General features: G+C 39.8%; 1 protein-coding gene across 1 annotated transcript in view; it reads right to left on the reverse strand.

Moving 5' to 3' along the window:
* Positions 1–16,452, reverse strand: part of LOC111145837 (sushi, von Willebrand factor type A, EGF and pentraxin domain containing 1) — a 209,004-nt gene that overhangs the window by 11,575 nt on the left and 180,977 nt on the right. The window contains exons 42-46 of the mRNA XM_022501101.1: positions 9,733–9,796; positions 7,224–7,397; positions 5,430–5,606; positions 1,772–1,942; positions 174–269 (exon numbers count right to left, since the gene is read on the reverse strand). Of these exons, the coding sequence (XP_022356809.1) occupies positions 174–269; positions 1,772–1,942; positions 5,430–5,606; positions 7,224–7,397; positions 9,733–9,796 (682 nt within the window). The remainder of the gene's footprint in view (positions 1–173; positions 270–1,771; positions 1,943–5,429; positions 5,607–7,223; positions 7,398–9,732; positions 9,797–16,452) is intronic.

The raw sequence follows: 16,452 nt of genomic DNA on the forward strand, positions 1-16,452 counted from the left end.
GATCGACCCTAGGCCCTCTTGCCTGGCCTGCTGCAGGATTTAAGCAAATGAATTCCTTCTGACAGTAAAGCCAGTTCCTAGTAACTCCCCTGAGTTGGCAGCTTCCAGGCAAATTATCAGGACTCAAAGTAAGGTTTAAGGACGTAACATGGAAGGTTTGAGAACAGACTCACGTTCTTCACAGAGGCGCCCCATCCAGCCATCTGGACAGGAACAAGCATTGGGACGTTGGCAGATCCCTCCATTCTGACATGGGAATCGACAGACAGCTAGAAAAGAAGCAGGATGGATCATAAACCCAGGGAATTATGGAAGGGTATTTGTTGGAAAATAGGATTCCTTACTTACATTTCATAACATTTCCTAGAGTCAAGATTTATGGAAGAGAAAACTGAACCTCAAGATTTAGTCACGGACAAATGTGAGGGCTCTCAGAAAGGGGCATAAATAAGCTTGGGTAGTTCTGAGAATGTGGCTTTCAAAGTTTTAGTAATCTGGGGACTCAGAGCAGAAGGGACAAGGTGGTTCAGACAGAAGGTCATCTCTTTTGGTCTGGACCAGGGGAAAAGCCTCTTCCGGAAGATCTGAGAATGCCCTTCCAAAGGTGCCCTTGATGGTCAACAGCTCTTTGGTGCTGCCACTGTCATTGAGTGTCTTAAGATAAGCACATGGAGGAACAAGCAATCCAGCCAGCAGACACAGCTCTCATTTGACTTCTGATTTGAAGTGGGCTACTCTAGGAAGGTGGCACTTCCTCCGCAGCCCTCTCATTCTCTTATACCCCATGTGTTAGTGATCTCGTTTCTCACTGTTGCTTTCAGACAACTCATCTCCCTTCTCCTGTAATCACCCTTGCCTCTTTTGAGACTCATGCCATTCATTCATTGATTTCCTCAATTCTCCCAGCCCTGATGGGTCATTAAATACTCTGGCCCTTTCACCCCAGTCCAAATCTCACCAGGACCTATGTGGCCATGTGGACAATGCACTCAACTGTTCGATTTTTCTTTCAGTTCTTCTTCACGAGCATAGCTCTTGACTTTCAGTAAGTATTTGTAGACTGGACCAATCATTATGGTTTGTAAGAAAGAATCCTGTTCTATTAGAAAGATGTAAATTTTAGGACCTATTGGGATGCCCTTGTTATGTACCTCTTTCAATTTTGCAGAATTTTAAGCACAGAACCTTGTTCCCTCGTTTTCCCAAGAAGATTTTAGGGACTGCACACACAAAATTCATCCTTGGGTTGGCAAATTCAATCCAGCAAGTGAAGGGACAGCGGTGCTGGTGTGAGCATGGAGCGCTTGTCACCAGCTTGTCACCAGTCTCCAGCATGGCCCAGGAGACCCTGGGGCTGCCCAGTACATCTTGTGTCTTACTCTCGCCATGGGGCAGGCTACCCCATCTCTGGCAGGGCTAGGGGTCTGCCCAGGATGGGAGTGGAATCTGATCAAATGACCTGACTGTTCAAGAAGTCCCTCAGGGCTCACACATGACACAGCTCCCCTAGCAGCTGGAGAATACTCTGGAAGAACACTTGGACTGAGACCCACGATTGACTCGGGAAGGGGCCGTGTGCTCGGCCGGAGTTCTATATGAAAGCTTTCAAAACTCAAACCCATAAAGTTAAGGAAAATGACATAGATGTCAAGAGAAAATTTAAAGCCAAGGAGAAGTAATAGTTCATGCATTATAGCTGTTGGCCTTATCAGACTTTATTCGCATTTCCCTACCGCTTCCCTGAGAAATAGCCATTCAAAGATTGCCTTACCTCTGCAAACAGGAGGTGATGTCCAGGTTCCGTTCTCCAGGCAAACACTTCTTAGGGGACCCTCCAGCATGTATCCACTGTAACACGAGTAGGTGATCACGTCCCCATACTGGTAATGTACACCTCGAGCAATCGCATTTTCGACATGAGCTGGCAGACCACAGGATATTTCTACAGGAACACAGAACCACGATGAAGCCTGTGCTACTAACACAGCTAGTGGTCAGAAGAGAACACAATCTCCTCTCCAAGACTGGATTGATTTAAAGAGCAAAGATGAAATATAGAAAGTTGCCTTTTCACCTGTATAATAACTAAGAGGTCCTAGGAACTAAAAGTATAATCTGCTGCTGTCTAGAAAAAACGAGATGTGCAGGATCAAAGGTTTTGTCTTTTGACTCAAAGGCCTGAGCTGTTTTGTTGTTGTTGTTTTGTTTTTTATCAAGCAAGAAGTCTCGAGGAGCCCAAGAATGAGCTTTTGTGGATTGCCAAAGAGGTAGCTTCCAAAGAACGCTCATGCAGGATGCTGATCAAATCAGAAGGGGAGAAGCATGGGGGTTATTTGAAGTCTATTGTTTTAGAGTAAAGCTCATGAACTGCAGTAGTGCCTATTCCATCAAGACCATGGTATGGGTGGGGCACCTGAGTGGCTCAGTGGGTTAAGCCTCTGCCTTCAACTCAGGTCATGATCCCAGGGTCCTGGGATGGAGCCCTGCATCGGGCTCTCTGCTCAGCAGGGAGCCTGCTTCCTCCTCTCTCTCTGCCTGCCTCTCTGCCTACTTGTGGTCTCCGTCTGTCAAATAAATAAATAAAATCTTAAAAAAAAAAAAAGACCATGGTATTGGTGCCAAAGATAGCATCCCATAGGCAGTGGGCTCTTGAGACACATTCGAAAAGTGAGTAAATGAGTATTTCTTTAGCCTGTCCAGACTCAGTTTATACACTTTGATGAGGTTTATGACATTCAAGGTTTCAAGGCTTCACATCAGTTTCCTTCTTTTCAAGACTGTAACCCAGTGACTCTCTGCTTTCGAAATGTGAGAGATTGAATGACAATCCTCTTTTAGAAGTGAGATGTACTGTATATTTAAATAAAAAGCTTTATAACTAATTTTGCCTCAAAAAGCCTTGAGATAACTAGAGTGAATCTGGGGTGGCTCACTAGACAAGGCCTGGATTGGAGCTGGGATTCCAGTCAGCATCCTGTTCGTGTAAGTCTAACTTTTGGATGACTCTCCGTGAAGTCGAAAATGTCACTTGGTGGTCATAATACTATGAAGAACTTGTCAGAGGGGATGACCGATGTGTATGATTTTTCTAAATTTTCTTTTCCTTCAAGGTGGTTACAAATGTTAATTCAGTGAGTCAGTTGTAAAATATGTACTAATGCCTTCTGTGGCTCAGAAATTGGAAAGAAACCAATGAAGAAAATACTGTTCTTTTGTTCAGACAAGGAGCAGAATGATGGACAACTTAAGAGCTGGATACTCTCCTACAGGAAAATCAAGGTGAATGTGACTGATTATACTCCGGATTTTCAGGGTACAAATCACAGTGAAGGCGGCATTTGGACTGGGCCATAGCGCTGGAGTGGATCAGAGGGAAAGAGCTTCCAGGCTGGGGGAGCAGAAAGGTCACGGCAAGCTGATGGCTGGTTTCCTGAAGTGACCAAAGCACAGATCTCAGACGACCTATATGGGAATCACCTTGGGTTTTTGCTGAAAATGAAACTTTCAGGAGTTTCTAGTTTTCGAGTCTGGATCTTACCCACCCTCCCCAGGTGATTCCCAAACATGATAAATTTTAATCACTGATTTGTAAAAATAAATATTAGGATGAGAGGAAAAGAGGTAAATTGTTTCTCATGTCCCTCAGCGAAGAGATTGTCTTCTAAGCCAGAGGCTTTCTGTGTAATAAAAAATGCAAAAGAGGGATTGAGGAGAGCCAACAAGGGTAGAAACTGTCTCCTCTCCCAGGCAACCGCCGAGCCTCTCAGGAACACAGAAGAAGAATGAAACACGCCCACAGCACATGTCTCTCCTCGCTCCGTGTCCCGGGCTCTGCGTGGTACGTCTCAGGATCAGGGCCCTTGGCCTGCCTTAGTTCAGGCCCCTGGTCAACGCTTATACATACGCAGTTCTTCCCATTTCGCTTGGAGTCGATTTTATAAGGCTAAATGTTTACTATATATTTGCTGGAGTAAAAATCGAAATTCTAAGGCTGCCGTAGGCTGCTGGTTGGCCATTCAGACACTTGGGCTGTTGGTGTATCTCTTCCTATCAGGAGACACAGCTGGAAGAAATACACCGACTCACTGATTCTTCGAAACAAACCTATAAGACAGGTGTTATTGGGCCATTAACACACGAGAGCCGAACGTTCAGAGAAGTTAGGGCACAGGCGTAAGTTTCGACTTAGAAAGCTCTGAGGACAGAATTGAAACCCAGGTCTTCTCCGACTCCACAATCCCCGTGGCCTTCACACACACTTTTCTTCTTAACTGGAGGGCAAGAGTTCTGAAGATGGTCATCGCAGGCACGATATATTCTCAGACTACGCAGCCCAGTGTCCTGCATCTGGCTAGCCTCGATGCATGTTCGTTAACTGCTGCAGAGGGAGGAGCTTGGACGACAAGGGAGCCGGAGGGCGGGATGTCGGGCAGGGCAGATGTTTTAAGTTACCACAGGGCAGCAAGTGGTGCTGCCGGATTCTGGGTTCTCTATCAAAATAGTGCTAGCCCAGGGGTTCTCAAACTGTGGTTCCAGGACTGGCATCTGCAGCAACACCTGGGAGCTTGTTTGAAATACAAATTCTCAGGCCTCATCCCAGCCTACTGAACCAGACATTCAAAGGAGGAGCCCAGGAACCTATTTTAAACAAGTCTTCCAGGTAGTTCAAGTTAGAGAACCACTGTGGAATAATTTTTGTATGGCAAAGCATTCATAGCCTGTTAAAGGATAGTTTGGGGACTCTCGGAATATGGGAAGAATATGTATTTTGTTTTTTTAAAGTAATCTTTACATTCACCCTGGGGCTCGAGATCATGACTCCGAGATCAAGAGCTGCAAGTTCTACTGACTGAGCCAGCCAGGTGCCCTGGAAGAAAAATATATTTTAGATTTAATATTTTGCTCATTCCTAGAAGAACACATTTTGAAAATCTGTTCAGCGAATCCTGGCTAAGTAGGTTTTAGCCTACTTCTGGAAAGTTTTCTTTTTATGTTTGGAATTCAAAGATCTTTTTTAAAAGTTTATTTATTTATTTATTTATTATTTTTTAAAAAGATTTTATTTATTTATTTGACAGAGAGATAGCACAAGTAGGCAGAGCAGCAGGCAGAGGGAGAGGGAGAGGGAGAGGGAGAGGGAGAAGCAGGCTCTCTACTGAGCAGGCAACCCGATGCGGGACTCAATCCCACGACTCTGGGATCGTGACCTGAGCTGAAGGCAGCCACTTAACCGACTGAGCCATCCAGGTGCCCCATAAAGATCTTTTTCTTTTTTTTAATTTTAAAAATTGTCAACACAGAAGCTGATAACCATAAGACAGAGATCTCAATATCTACATTTAGGTTACTTGATTGAAAATATCTCACAAGGATGAGAAAATGTTCTGCACTAATGAAAGGATCTGGAATCCACCTGTCCATTTACTTACTTTCACATTTGGCACTTGTCAGCGTCCACGTCTCATCAGGGTTACAGGTAATGATGCCTTGGCCTTGGAGCAGGAAGCCTTCCCTACACTTGATGGACACGTTCTGATCAACATAAAACTCCTTTTCAGAAAGCACAGCATTCTCGGGAATCACAAAAGGAACAGGGCATGGATTTGCTGTTAAACAGAACAAAAAAAATGCTTACTGATATTCTCCTTCTCTTAATCTATTTCTTTAAAGGCAGAGTATGATGAGCCCTTTAGAGTTGGGTTCTCAGTGAGGATCATACGAGGCTTAAAAATACAGAACTTCAAACATTTAAAAAAATGTGTTTTGCAACTGCATGAAATTATTTTTAAGGATAAGATCAGATCAGATCTGTAAACCTCAAGTTATTCAACCACTAACACCTTGTCCTAAAATTCTAAGATGGCAAATTAAATAGTTGTTTGAAATTATGGCCCAACACTGGGGAAAGAAGAGGTGTACTAGGAATCAGGGAGTGCATTAAACACTGCCTTGGTTTTGGAAGAATATTAAGAATGCAGATTAAATGCTTCTCTTTGTCACTTTACTTTCTTTTACTGAACATCCTTCAGAAGGATGCCCCAGAGAAGCGTCAGACTTTTCTCAGTGAGCTGAATCAAACTTCAGACTCATACTACTTAAACAGGATAGTATAACTTAATTGTAGAGTTTGCTAGGCTTATTCATAAAAATGGGTTCATTTTGTACATCTGAAGCAAAAACAAAAAATGATTACAGCACCAGGATTTCTTAGTGCAAGTGTGTGGCACACATCAACATATTTCAGCAGTTTTCGTTTTTTTTTTTTTTTTTTTTTTTTTCAAAGAAGTCTGTGTGAGTGAAGCAGGGATCAGCTGAATCCTAAAGACTCATTTAGTGCATTTTAATACTTTAAACATAACCAGTGCTCTGTCAAATTAGATCTTGCATGTGAATATTGTTTTTATTCTAATGTTTATAACTAATTATCTTCATTCACTATATTTATACATATTTTATTGTATTAAAATTGCACCTTAATATATTCTTTCTTCACCCTTTTCACATCCTTAAACAAATTCCTTATACATTTGGGTCAAAATTTTTTCATTAAGCTGCATTTTTTTATTAGTGCCTTGGACTGCTTATAATCATCCAAGGAATCTGATGAAAGCTGATTCTCAGACTGGATATTTCAGATAATATGAGTAGATTTTTAAAAATATCCCATAGGTAGGGGTGCCTGGGAGGCTCAGTGGGTTAAAGCCTCTGCCTTCAGCTCAGGTCATGATCCCAGGGTCCTGGGATCGAGCCCCACATCGGACTCTCTGCTCAGTAGGGAGCCTGCTTCCCCCTCTCTCTCTGCCTGTCTCTCTGCCTACTGTGATCAATCTCTCTCTGTGTGTCAAATAAATAAAAAATAAAATCTAAAAAAAAAAAATACCCCATAGGTTAAGGTTAAGTCGATTCAGCACCTGCCTTTGGCTCAGGTTGTGATCTCCGGATCCTGGGTTGGTCTGGTTCCCTGCTCAGTGGGGAGTTTGCTTCTCCCTCTTCCTCTGCTCCTCCCCCTGCTCATGCTCTCTCTCTGTCTCACTCTCTCTCTTTTTCTCTCTCTCAAATAAATAAATAAAATCTTTAAAAAATACCCCATAGTATTTGGTTTGGAGATGCACAGATTGCTTTCTCTGGGCCAGTCTCACTCAGTGGAGTTTTCTCTGTGTTTAGACATTTGGGAAACTAATCACGAAACGGAAGCTGACAAAACCTCTAGAGTCAACACACACGTTTGCAAACAGGAAGTGGGTGGCTCCAAGCTCCGTGTTCCGTGCAGTATGCCTCAGGTGCCCCTTCAAGGCTGTACCCTCTGTTGCAGGAATACAGCACCCGGGGTCCAATCGTGGTGTTTTCAACTTCAGCTTCCCCGTTCAGAAACTCAAGTGGAGCTTCACAACTGGTCTCTAGAAAGAAAAACCAAAACCTCGTATTAAACGCTTCTTCCAATCCTCTTTCCTTCCTCTGCTGCAATTGCTACTCAGTGCATTACAGAAAATACTGAAGCCTACGACTATGTGAGACACAAGGATATGCTTGAAAAATCCCAGCATGTATAAGTTTCGCTTTAGGCATGTAGGCAATTAAAGATTGGTATTTTCCTGTTGACTCTATTTATCTTTATGTATATTGTCACCTTTTGTTGTTAATAATGCTGGGGGTCTAAATGAGCAAGGCCTCTCTCTGACCAAATGAATCGGAATCTCTGTGTTGTGGCCTAACTTCTGGTATTAGAAGCTCCCCATATGATTTCCAGTGCTCACTCAGGGTTTGAGAGCCAGTGGATTCGATGCTAACTGACTCCTCCCGGCTTCAGCCAGCCTGGTAAGGACTCCGTACACCGGGACCATGGATCTTGGAATTACCTGGGAGCTTTAAAAATATATTGATGTGGGTTCCCACCCCCAGAGATTCTGACTTAACTGATTTATCTGGGCAAGGGATTTTTCAAAGCTCCGTAGGATGCTCCAGTGTGCCAAAGGCTAAAAGCCATAGGTCCAAGGCAATGTTTCTAGACTGATGTGCATGGAAATCATGTAGGGAGGGCGCCTGGGTGGCTCAGCTGATTGAGCATCTGCCTTTGGCTCAAGTCATGATCCTGGAATCCCAGGATCGTGTCCCGCATTGGGCTCCCTGCTCAGCTGGGAGTCTGCTTCTCCCTCTGACCTTCACCCAACTCTCTCTTGCTCTCTCTCTCAAATAAATAAATAAAATCTAAAAAAAAAATCATCTAGGGATATTGTTAAAATGCAAATCCTATTCTGTGCTGTGGGATTTTTTTCTTTTTCTTTCTAAATTATTAAACACATGGCACAAGTTCTTTGTAGAAAATTAGAAAACACAAATAAGCAAAAAGAAAATAACAGTTTTAATGCCACCACTCAGGGATAAAACTGTTGATATTTTTATATATTTTATTATATGTTTTCCTGAGCCATATAAAAATTACAAATATTTCTGAGGGGAAAAAGTGCTCATACTGAGCAACCTGATTTGAAAGATTCCTATATGATTTACTAAATTATTACCTACACTGACATCTGTATCTATTAGTGAACAGACTTCCCTGAAAACAGGTTGATACAGATATTAATATATTTGATTTTTGATAATTTAGAAAGAAAATGAAAAAAACCCACAGATAAAAGAATAGGATTTGTATAGGGGGACTTAGGTGGTGAGTTGGTTGAGCATCCAGCCCTTGGTTTCGGCTCAGGTTATGATCTAAGGGTCCTGAGATCGTGTCCTGCGCTGGGCTCTGTGCTCAGTGAGGTACCTGCTGGAGATTCTCTCTCCTTCTCCCTCTGTGCCTCCTCCTCATGCACCTGTTCTCTCTTTCTCTTTCAAATAAGCAAATCTTTAAAAAAAAAAAAAAGAATAGGGGCGCCTGGGTGGCTCAGTGGGTTAAAGCCTCTGCCTTCGGCTCAGGTCATGATCCCAGGGTCCTGGAATCGAGCCCTGCATCAGGCTCTCTGCTCAGCAGGGAGCCTGCTTCCTCCTCTCTCTCTCTCTGCCTGCCTCTCCGCCTACTTGTGATCTCTATCTGTCAAAAAAAAAAAAGTGTGTAAGTCTATAAAGTCTATAAATCATAAGAACGAGAAAATAAATTTCTAGTACCATAATGTATTTATTGAAACAAACCACACGTAAGTGGACATGCCCAGTTCAAACCTGGGTTGTTTATGGGGCTGACTATACATTGTCTCTGGCAGAGGAATCATATGAACCATGTGTTGGGAATAAACTCATATGAATTAACTTATATCTTGCTAAATAAACTTGGGTTTTCTCATTAAATGAGTTAATACAAAATTCCACAACTATTCATTTACTTGGCAGATGCAACATCACTTTAAAAGACTGTCAGTATTGACTAGTACCATCACCAAAAAGCAGAAGGGCTAAGCCTTCTAATTTATAATTATTTGGGGGGGGACCCACAAAAAGAATACAAATAAATTCAATACTTAACTAATTTCTAACAAAGTGTTTGCCATTCCGGCGTCGGTAATCTTGTGCTCTATGCCATTTCAGTCATTAATCTCTACAACAGTTTTTGACCCGTTTGTTGGTTTGGTGACCTTGAGTGAAATCCTATCTAAGAGTCTCACACAGTTTGTGGAGATGATTAAAAAAATTTTTTTTTAAATTGAAACACTGATTTATAAAGGAAATGTGGCCACACTGTTACTATGAGGCATCAGTAGTGTCTTTGGGACAGCTGAATGTCACGTGACTTACTTTTACACCTTGCTACCTCTCCACTCCACATTCTGTTCTTCTGACAAAGACGTTCCTTGTTCCCCTGTGAATCAATGAGGAAAAAAAAAAGATTATTTCCAGGATTATACCTTAATGATGAAAAGATAATAAGGGAATGCAAAGTAATCATAGCTATAAGCCAGAATCTCCCGGCACTGGAATGCTAAATGAATTCATTAAATAAATATGGTTTAAGGATGAGGCTTAGACTTTTTTTTTTTTTTTTGACAGATAGAGATCACAAGTAGGCAGAGAGGCAGGCAGAAAGAGAGAGAGGAGGAAGCAGGCTCCCTGCTAAGCAGAGAGACCAATGCGGGGCTCGATCCCAGGACCCTGGGATCATGACCCAAGCCAAAGGCAGAGGCTTTAACTCACAGAGTCACCCAGGTGCCCCGAGGCTTAGACTTTCAAAAATGCTTTCACCAGTTTACTTCAAAATTCATACCTGGGCTGACCAGTGTAATTAATTTGTTTCACTTTCTATTCAAGTGACAACTGATTATAACCAATAGCAAAGATTGATGAGAAATGTGTCTGAAATGTCAAGGAGGTCTATTTGTTGAGTAAATTTAAAAAATATTTTGAATTGAATTTAGTTTTCAATACCTGAGAGGTACAGCAAAGAATGGGAATTGGTTTTTTTATACCCTTGCATGTGAAACAAGTCAAGGTATCTTATTGATGTGAGGACTGGATTTTTTGACAACATAACTTATCCATTAAAGATAAACTTAATCTATTAAGGGCCCAAGCATTTAAAATTTTAAATATTTGGAATAAAAATCTTCTTAAACATTACTTCCATGCCTTCTGAAATAAAGTAAAATGAATAGAATTTACTTGAAAAATTATTTATAATCATTATTCTGAATATATTTTTGTACATTCTTCAATATCTCATAGCTCTTGATGGCTCTATAGGCTGTTGGTTCCCTATAGTTATTATAGGCGTATATGAGCTAAGATTAATTCTCTTTGACTTCTGGATATAATTTTTATGAGTCTTTGTTTCTTCCTTCATTGTTGCTTATCTCTTACTATAATCATCAGTGTTCCTAAATAGTCAGGGAGCTGGCTTTAATGGCTTGTTATATACTTCCTCAAAATTAGTCAGGTAAAACCAAAAGAGAAGCAATAGCTCTTTTTCAGATCTTGCTAATATAGAACACAGCCTCAAGATAATTTGATATCAAATTCAAGATAATTTGATATCCAAATTTGGATAATTTGATATCCAAAGGGCTCTGAATAATGAAGAAATAGGTAACAAAATCTTCGTGCATATAGTGACTTAGAATCAAGCCCCTTAATGCATTACTTAGACACTAATCCTTTTAAACATGTATTATAAAATTTTACTTTATTTATTATTTTATAGTAGATAAGGAATTTAAAGCATGGAGAAGAACTCAAGCAAAAGAAATAAAAGTAACAATCTCCCAAATAGCTACAACCCACCTTATAGGATTAATGTGAAGCCAAATTTGTTTCATCTAAGCCCTACCTCCTTCCTAAGAAGGCACATTATTTTGAAGCAAATCCCAGACATCAAATCATTTACCAGTAATTATTTCAGTACAAATCTCTAAAAGATGAGGGCTCTTAAAACTATAACCACAACAACCAATAACACTATCATAGCTTAAAAGTAACAATTCTTTAATATTAATAACAATCTGGTTAGTGGTCAGATTTCCAACTGTTGCATAAACTTTATAATTTATTGCTTTATGGTTCACTTGAATCCAGACCAAAATAAGGTCTACATGGTTTATGTACCTTATTAAAATATAGGTTCCTTCTATTTCTTCACCTCTTATCCTGTCAACTTGTTTCAGAAACTGGAAAACTGGGTCACTTGTTCTGTAACTATTTCTACAGACAGAATTTTACTGATTGCCTCATTATGGTATCTCTTACCAAGTACTTCTCTCTTTGGTACTGGTTATTGGATTTAGAGGTTTGAAAAGATTCAAATTCACTTTTTCTTCTTTTTGGCAAGACTTTTTCATACGATTTGTTCTTCCACCCAGAGGCACATAATCTCTGGTTACCTCTATTTTTTTCTAACACCAGTAGCCACAATGATGATGACCTAAATCTACTAGACCATAAGAGTTGCAAACTCTGAGATTTAAGTTCTATCACTTATTGAATGAAATACTTCTATAAAGGAAACTTCTGTTCATTTACTATTGGTTTTCTTATCATTCAGTTAGCATGGAAAAGACAATTCTTCCCCTTTCATTATCTGTTTTCAAAATAATGAATTTGGTCATGAGCATCCTCTAATAGTTACCAACTAATTTTCTTGTGTCTTTATGAGTCTACTGTTGTTCATGACAGATTTGATGTGCTTAGTCCATTAAAGTTATTGCCTTATTGAAGCCCAAATAATCTCATTTTGGCCTGTGGGAACCTCACCCAGTTGGCCTCCAAGTCTTTTTTAATATAGACTTTGAGATTCCCTAATATCTCACATGACACACTTTTCTAGGTTAATCTTTTACATTTCATCTCCCACACCTGGCATTGGTTGTTTCTGCAAGTAACTAAACATTAACATTTTTTTAGAAGTTTCTAAGATGATTCTAACAGGTAGCTTAGAATGAGAACTATTCTATATTACTTCTCTCAATTTTGTAGTTAACATAGGATATTCCCCCAAACTTTTAAGATAAGTTATCTACTTCCTCAAATTTAATGACCCATCTATTTATTAAATATTAAATTTAAATTCATAAGTTTAAATTTTATAACACTTTACTTCTTAACAAATTGTAAGATTAGTACTCTCACATGAAAAAAAAATTTAAAAACAGAAAAACTCCAACTGCAATCAGCCATTACATTATCATACTTATTTTTTTTTAAATCTTTTGAAGAAATGAAATAAGATCCACATAAGTCTAGTTCCAGCTTTCGTGGATCTATCTTATGACAATTCTCTGAATGCATGGTCAAAAAATAGTGGACTGTACTATACAAATTTAACAAATAACTGGCAATGAATACTTCTGCAAAATCCACATTTAAATACCACAACAATAAAAACAGTAAGAAGTTTCCTGAAAAATCAGATGACAATGTTAGGAAATATAAGCAAGCCTCCTAAATTTGAAGTTTGATGATATGATTAATGCTTCAGCAAAACTGACTCCAGATAGGAGGGAGGATGGCTGTGGAGTAGGGGGACCCTAGACTTGCTTCATCCCACAAATACAACTAGATAAATATCAAATCATACTAAATACTCCCCAAATCAACTTGGAACACTGGCAGAACAAATTCCACAACTAAAGGTAGAGGAGAGGCCACAACAAAGAAGGCAGGATGTGCAGAGATGTGTTTTGGGAGAGAAAAAGATCATGGCCACTGCAGTGGGGAGGGAGCTGCAACAGCAGAGAAGGGTAAGAGACCAGCATACAGGGAGCACATGGATGAATCCCCACAGCAATTGGCCTGGAAAGCAAAAGGGCTTAAATTTCATGAGTTCTGGCAGGCTTAAAGCCTAAAATTTTAAAGATCAGTGTGCTTGGCTCTGGAAGAGTTTGGAGGACATTGGGGTGTTCTTAGAAGACAGGCAAACATCCCAGAATGACATACAGCATGGACACAGTGATCTGAAGAATGCCTGGGGGCACACAGTGGGGAGGTTAGTTGCTCATCCCAGAGTGTGTCTCAGAGACACAGCATTCACGGAGAGACCCTGCTGGGAACACAGGAATTGGCAGGCACCATTTCCCTCCCCCACTCCTCAGCAGAAGCACAGGGCTACCTGCAGGAACCACCACAGTGCCAACACTTACTACCTAACTTACTTATACCAACCCTGCCATCTCGCACTCCCGAACAACTCACACTTGCTTCAGTCGCAGGGCAATGGGCCCCTACTCCAGAAGACCAGCCTAAAAACCTGCCAGCACTGTACTCCTGACCTGGGAGTTTTGCAAGGGCTCAGTTCTGGTGGTGGTGGTGACAGGTCTCATTTCACAAATGGACCAGAGCAGACCTAGTTAAAATGCACCACATTTAAGCCAGGGACAAACACTGCCCACAACTGGCAGAGAGAACCTCTGCAGACCACTGGCCTGAAGGAAAAAGCAGCCGGGACACAAAAGCAGAGCACACACAAGACACACTGGAGACACTCTCAGAAGTACCAGGCCCTGGGGAACAAGGGACACTACACTGCAGGGCACTACAGGACCTCTTCTTCATAAAGCCATTACCCTCAAGAGACATAGCATTCTTAACACAGAGAAATGGGCACAGAGAGTTAAACAAAATGAGAAAATAGAGGATTTTGTCCTAAATGAAAGTACAGGACAAGGTCACATCCAAAGATCTGAGCAAAACAGACATAAGTAACATGCCTGATGGAGAATTTAAAGCAATGATCATAAGGATACTCACTGGACTTGACAAAAGAATGGACGACATCAGTGAGACCATTAACAAAGAGATAAGGAATAACATAGCAGAGATAAAGTGCTCAATAAACAAAATGAGCAAAATGCTTAATAAAAGTAACAGCACACTGGAAGAAGCAGAGGAAAGAAATAATGACACAGAAGACAGAGTAATGGAAAGTAATCAAGCTGAACAATAGAATAAAGAATTATGCAAAATAAGAACAGATTTAGGGAACTCAGTGACTACATCAAACATCATAACATTTGTATCACTGGAATCCCAGAAGAAGAGAGAGAAAAGGTGGTAGAGTATTTATTTAAAGAAATAATAGCTGAGAACTTTCCTAAATCTGGAGACAGAAACAGATATCCAGATCCAGGTGGTACAAAGAATCCCCAACAAAATCAACAAAAGCAGATCTACACCAAGACACATTGTGACTAAAATGGCAAATATAGTGAGAAAGAAAAATATTAAAAGCAGCAAGACAAAAGAAGACAGTTTCATACAAAGGAAACCCTATATGACTAACAGTGGATTTTTTTAAACAGAAACTTTCCAAGCCAGAAGGGAATTGAAAGATATATTCAAAGTGCTGATGAGAAAAATCAATAGCTGAGAACACTCTATCCAGTAAGGCTATCATTCAGAATAGTAGGAGAGATAAAGAGTTTCCCAGGCAAACAAAAACTAAAGGATTTCATGGCCATCAAACCAGCCTTGCAAGAAATATAAAAGGCAACTCTTTCAGTGGAAAGGATAGACCAAAAATGACATAATGAAGGTAGGAAACAGAAAGCAATAAAAACAAATATTTTTGTGAAAAATCAATCAAGTAACTCATGAAATAAAAGAATGTAAAATATGACACCATATACCTAAAATGTGGGGAGGCGAGGAGGAAAGAATGGGTTCAAACTTAGATATCTATCAACTTAATTTAGACTGCTATACACAGAAGATGTTATATACAAACCTAATGGTAACCACAAATCAAAAACCACTAATAAATGTGCAAAGAATGAAGAGAAAGAAATCCAAATGTATTGCTAAAGAAAATCAGCAAAACACGAAAGAGAGAATTAGATAAGAAAGGATCAGAGAAAAACTTCAGAAACAACCACAAAACAAGTAATAAAATGGCAATAAATACATATCTATAGCGATTATTTTGAAAGTAAACGGACTAAATGCTCCAATCAAAAGACAAAGGGTGACAGAATGGATAAAAAACCAAGACCCATCTAGATACTGCCAACAAGAGACTCATTTTAGACCTAAAGACACCTGCAGAATGAAAGTAAGGAGATGGAGAAACATCTCTCATGCACCTGCATATCAAAAGAAAGCCAGAGTAGCAATACTTATATAAGAAAAAAACCCCTAACCAGACTTATCAAAAAAAGAAAAGAGAAAGGACTGAAATAAATAAAATAATAAATGAGAGAAGAGAAGTTACAAACAACAACACAAATATAATTAGGATATTATGAAAAATGTTGGATGTAGAGATTAGTTAAAAATAAAAATCTTTAAAAAAAAGCTCTTGTACAGTGAATGAAACAATCAACAAAACTAAAAGACACCCTATGGAATGGGAGAAGATATTTGCAAATGACGTATCTGATAAAGGGTTAGTATCCAAAATATATAAAGAACTCAACACCCAAAAAACAAATAATTCAATTAAAAATGGGCAGAAGACAGGAACAGGTATTTCTCCATAAAAGACATACAGATGACAAACAGACACATGAAAAGATGTTCAACATCATTCATCACCAGGAAAATACAAATCAAAACCACAAGGAGATATCATCTCACACCTGCCAGAATAGCTAAAATAAAAAACACAAGAAACAACAAGCATGGGTGAGTATGTGGAGAATAAGGAACGCTCTTGCACTGTTGGTGGAAAGGCAAACTGGTGCAGCCACTCTAGAAAACATTATGGAGGTTCCTCAAAAAGTTGAAAGTAGAACCACCCTATTATCCAGCAATCACACTACTGGGTGTTTACCCTAAGAGCAAAGAACACTAATTCAAAGGGGTATATGCATCCCTACATTTATTGTAGTATTATTTACAATAGCTAAGACATGGCAGTAGCCCAAGTGTCTATTAATTGATGAATGGATAAATATGTGGTATATATTACAATGGAGTATTATCCAGCCATAAAAAAGAATGAAATCCTGCCATTTGCAATGACATGGGTGCTAAGTGAAATAAGTCAGTCACAGAAAGACACATACCATATGATTTTACTCATATGTGGAATTT

The sequence above is a fragment of the Enhydra lutris genome, unplaced genomic scaffold (assembly GCF_002288905.1).
Source record: "Enhydra lutris kenyoni isolate GAN:26980312 unplaced genomic scaffold, ASM228890v2 scaffoldscaffold13, whole genome shotgun sequence".
In the NCBI taxonomy this organism is placed as follows: domain Eukaryota; kingdom Metazoa; phylum Chordata; class Mammalia; order Carnivora; family Mustelidae; genus Enhydra; species Enhydra lutris.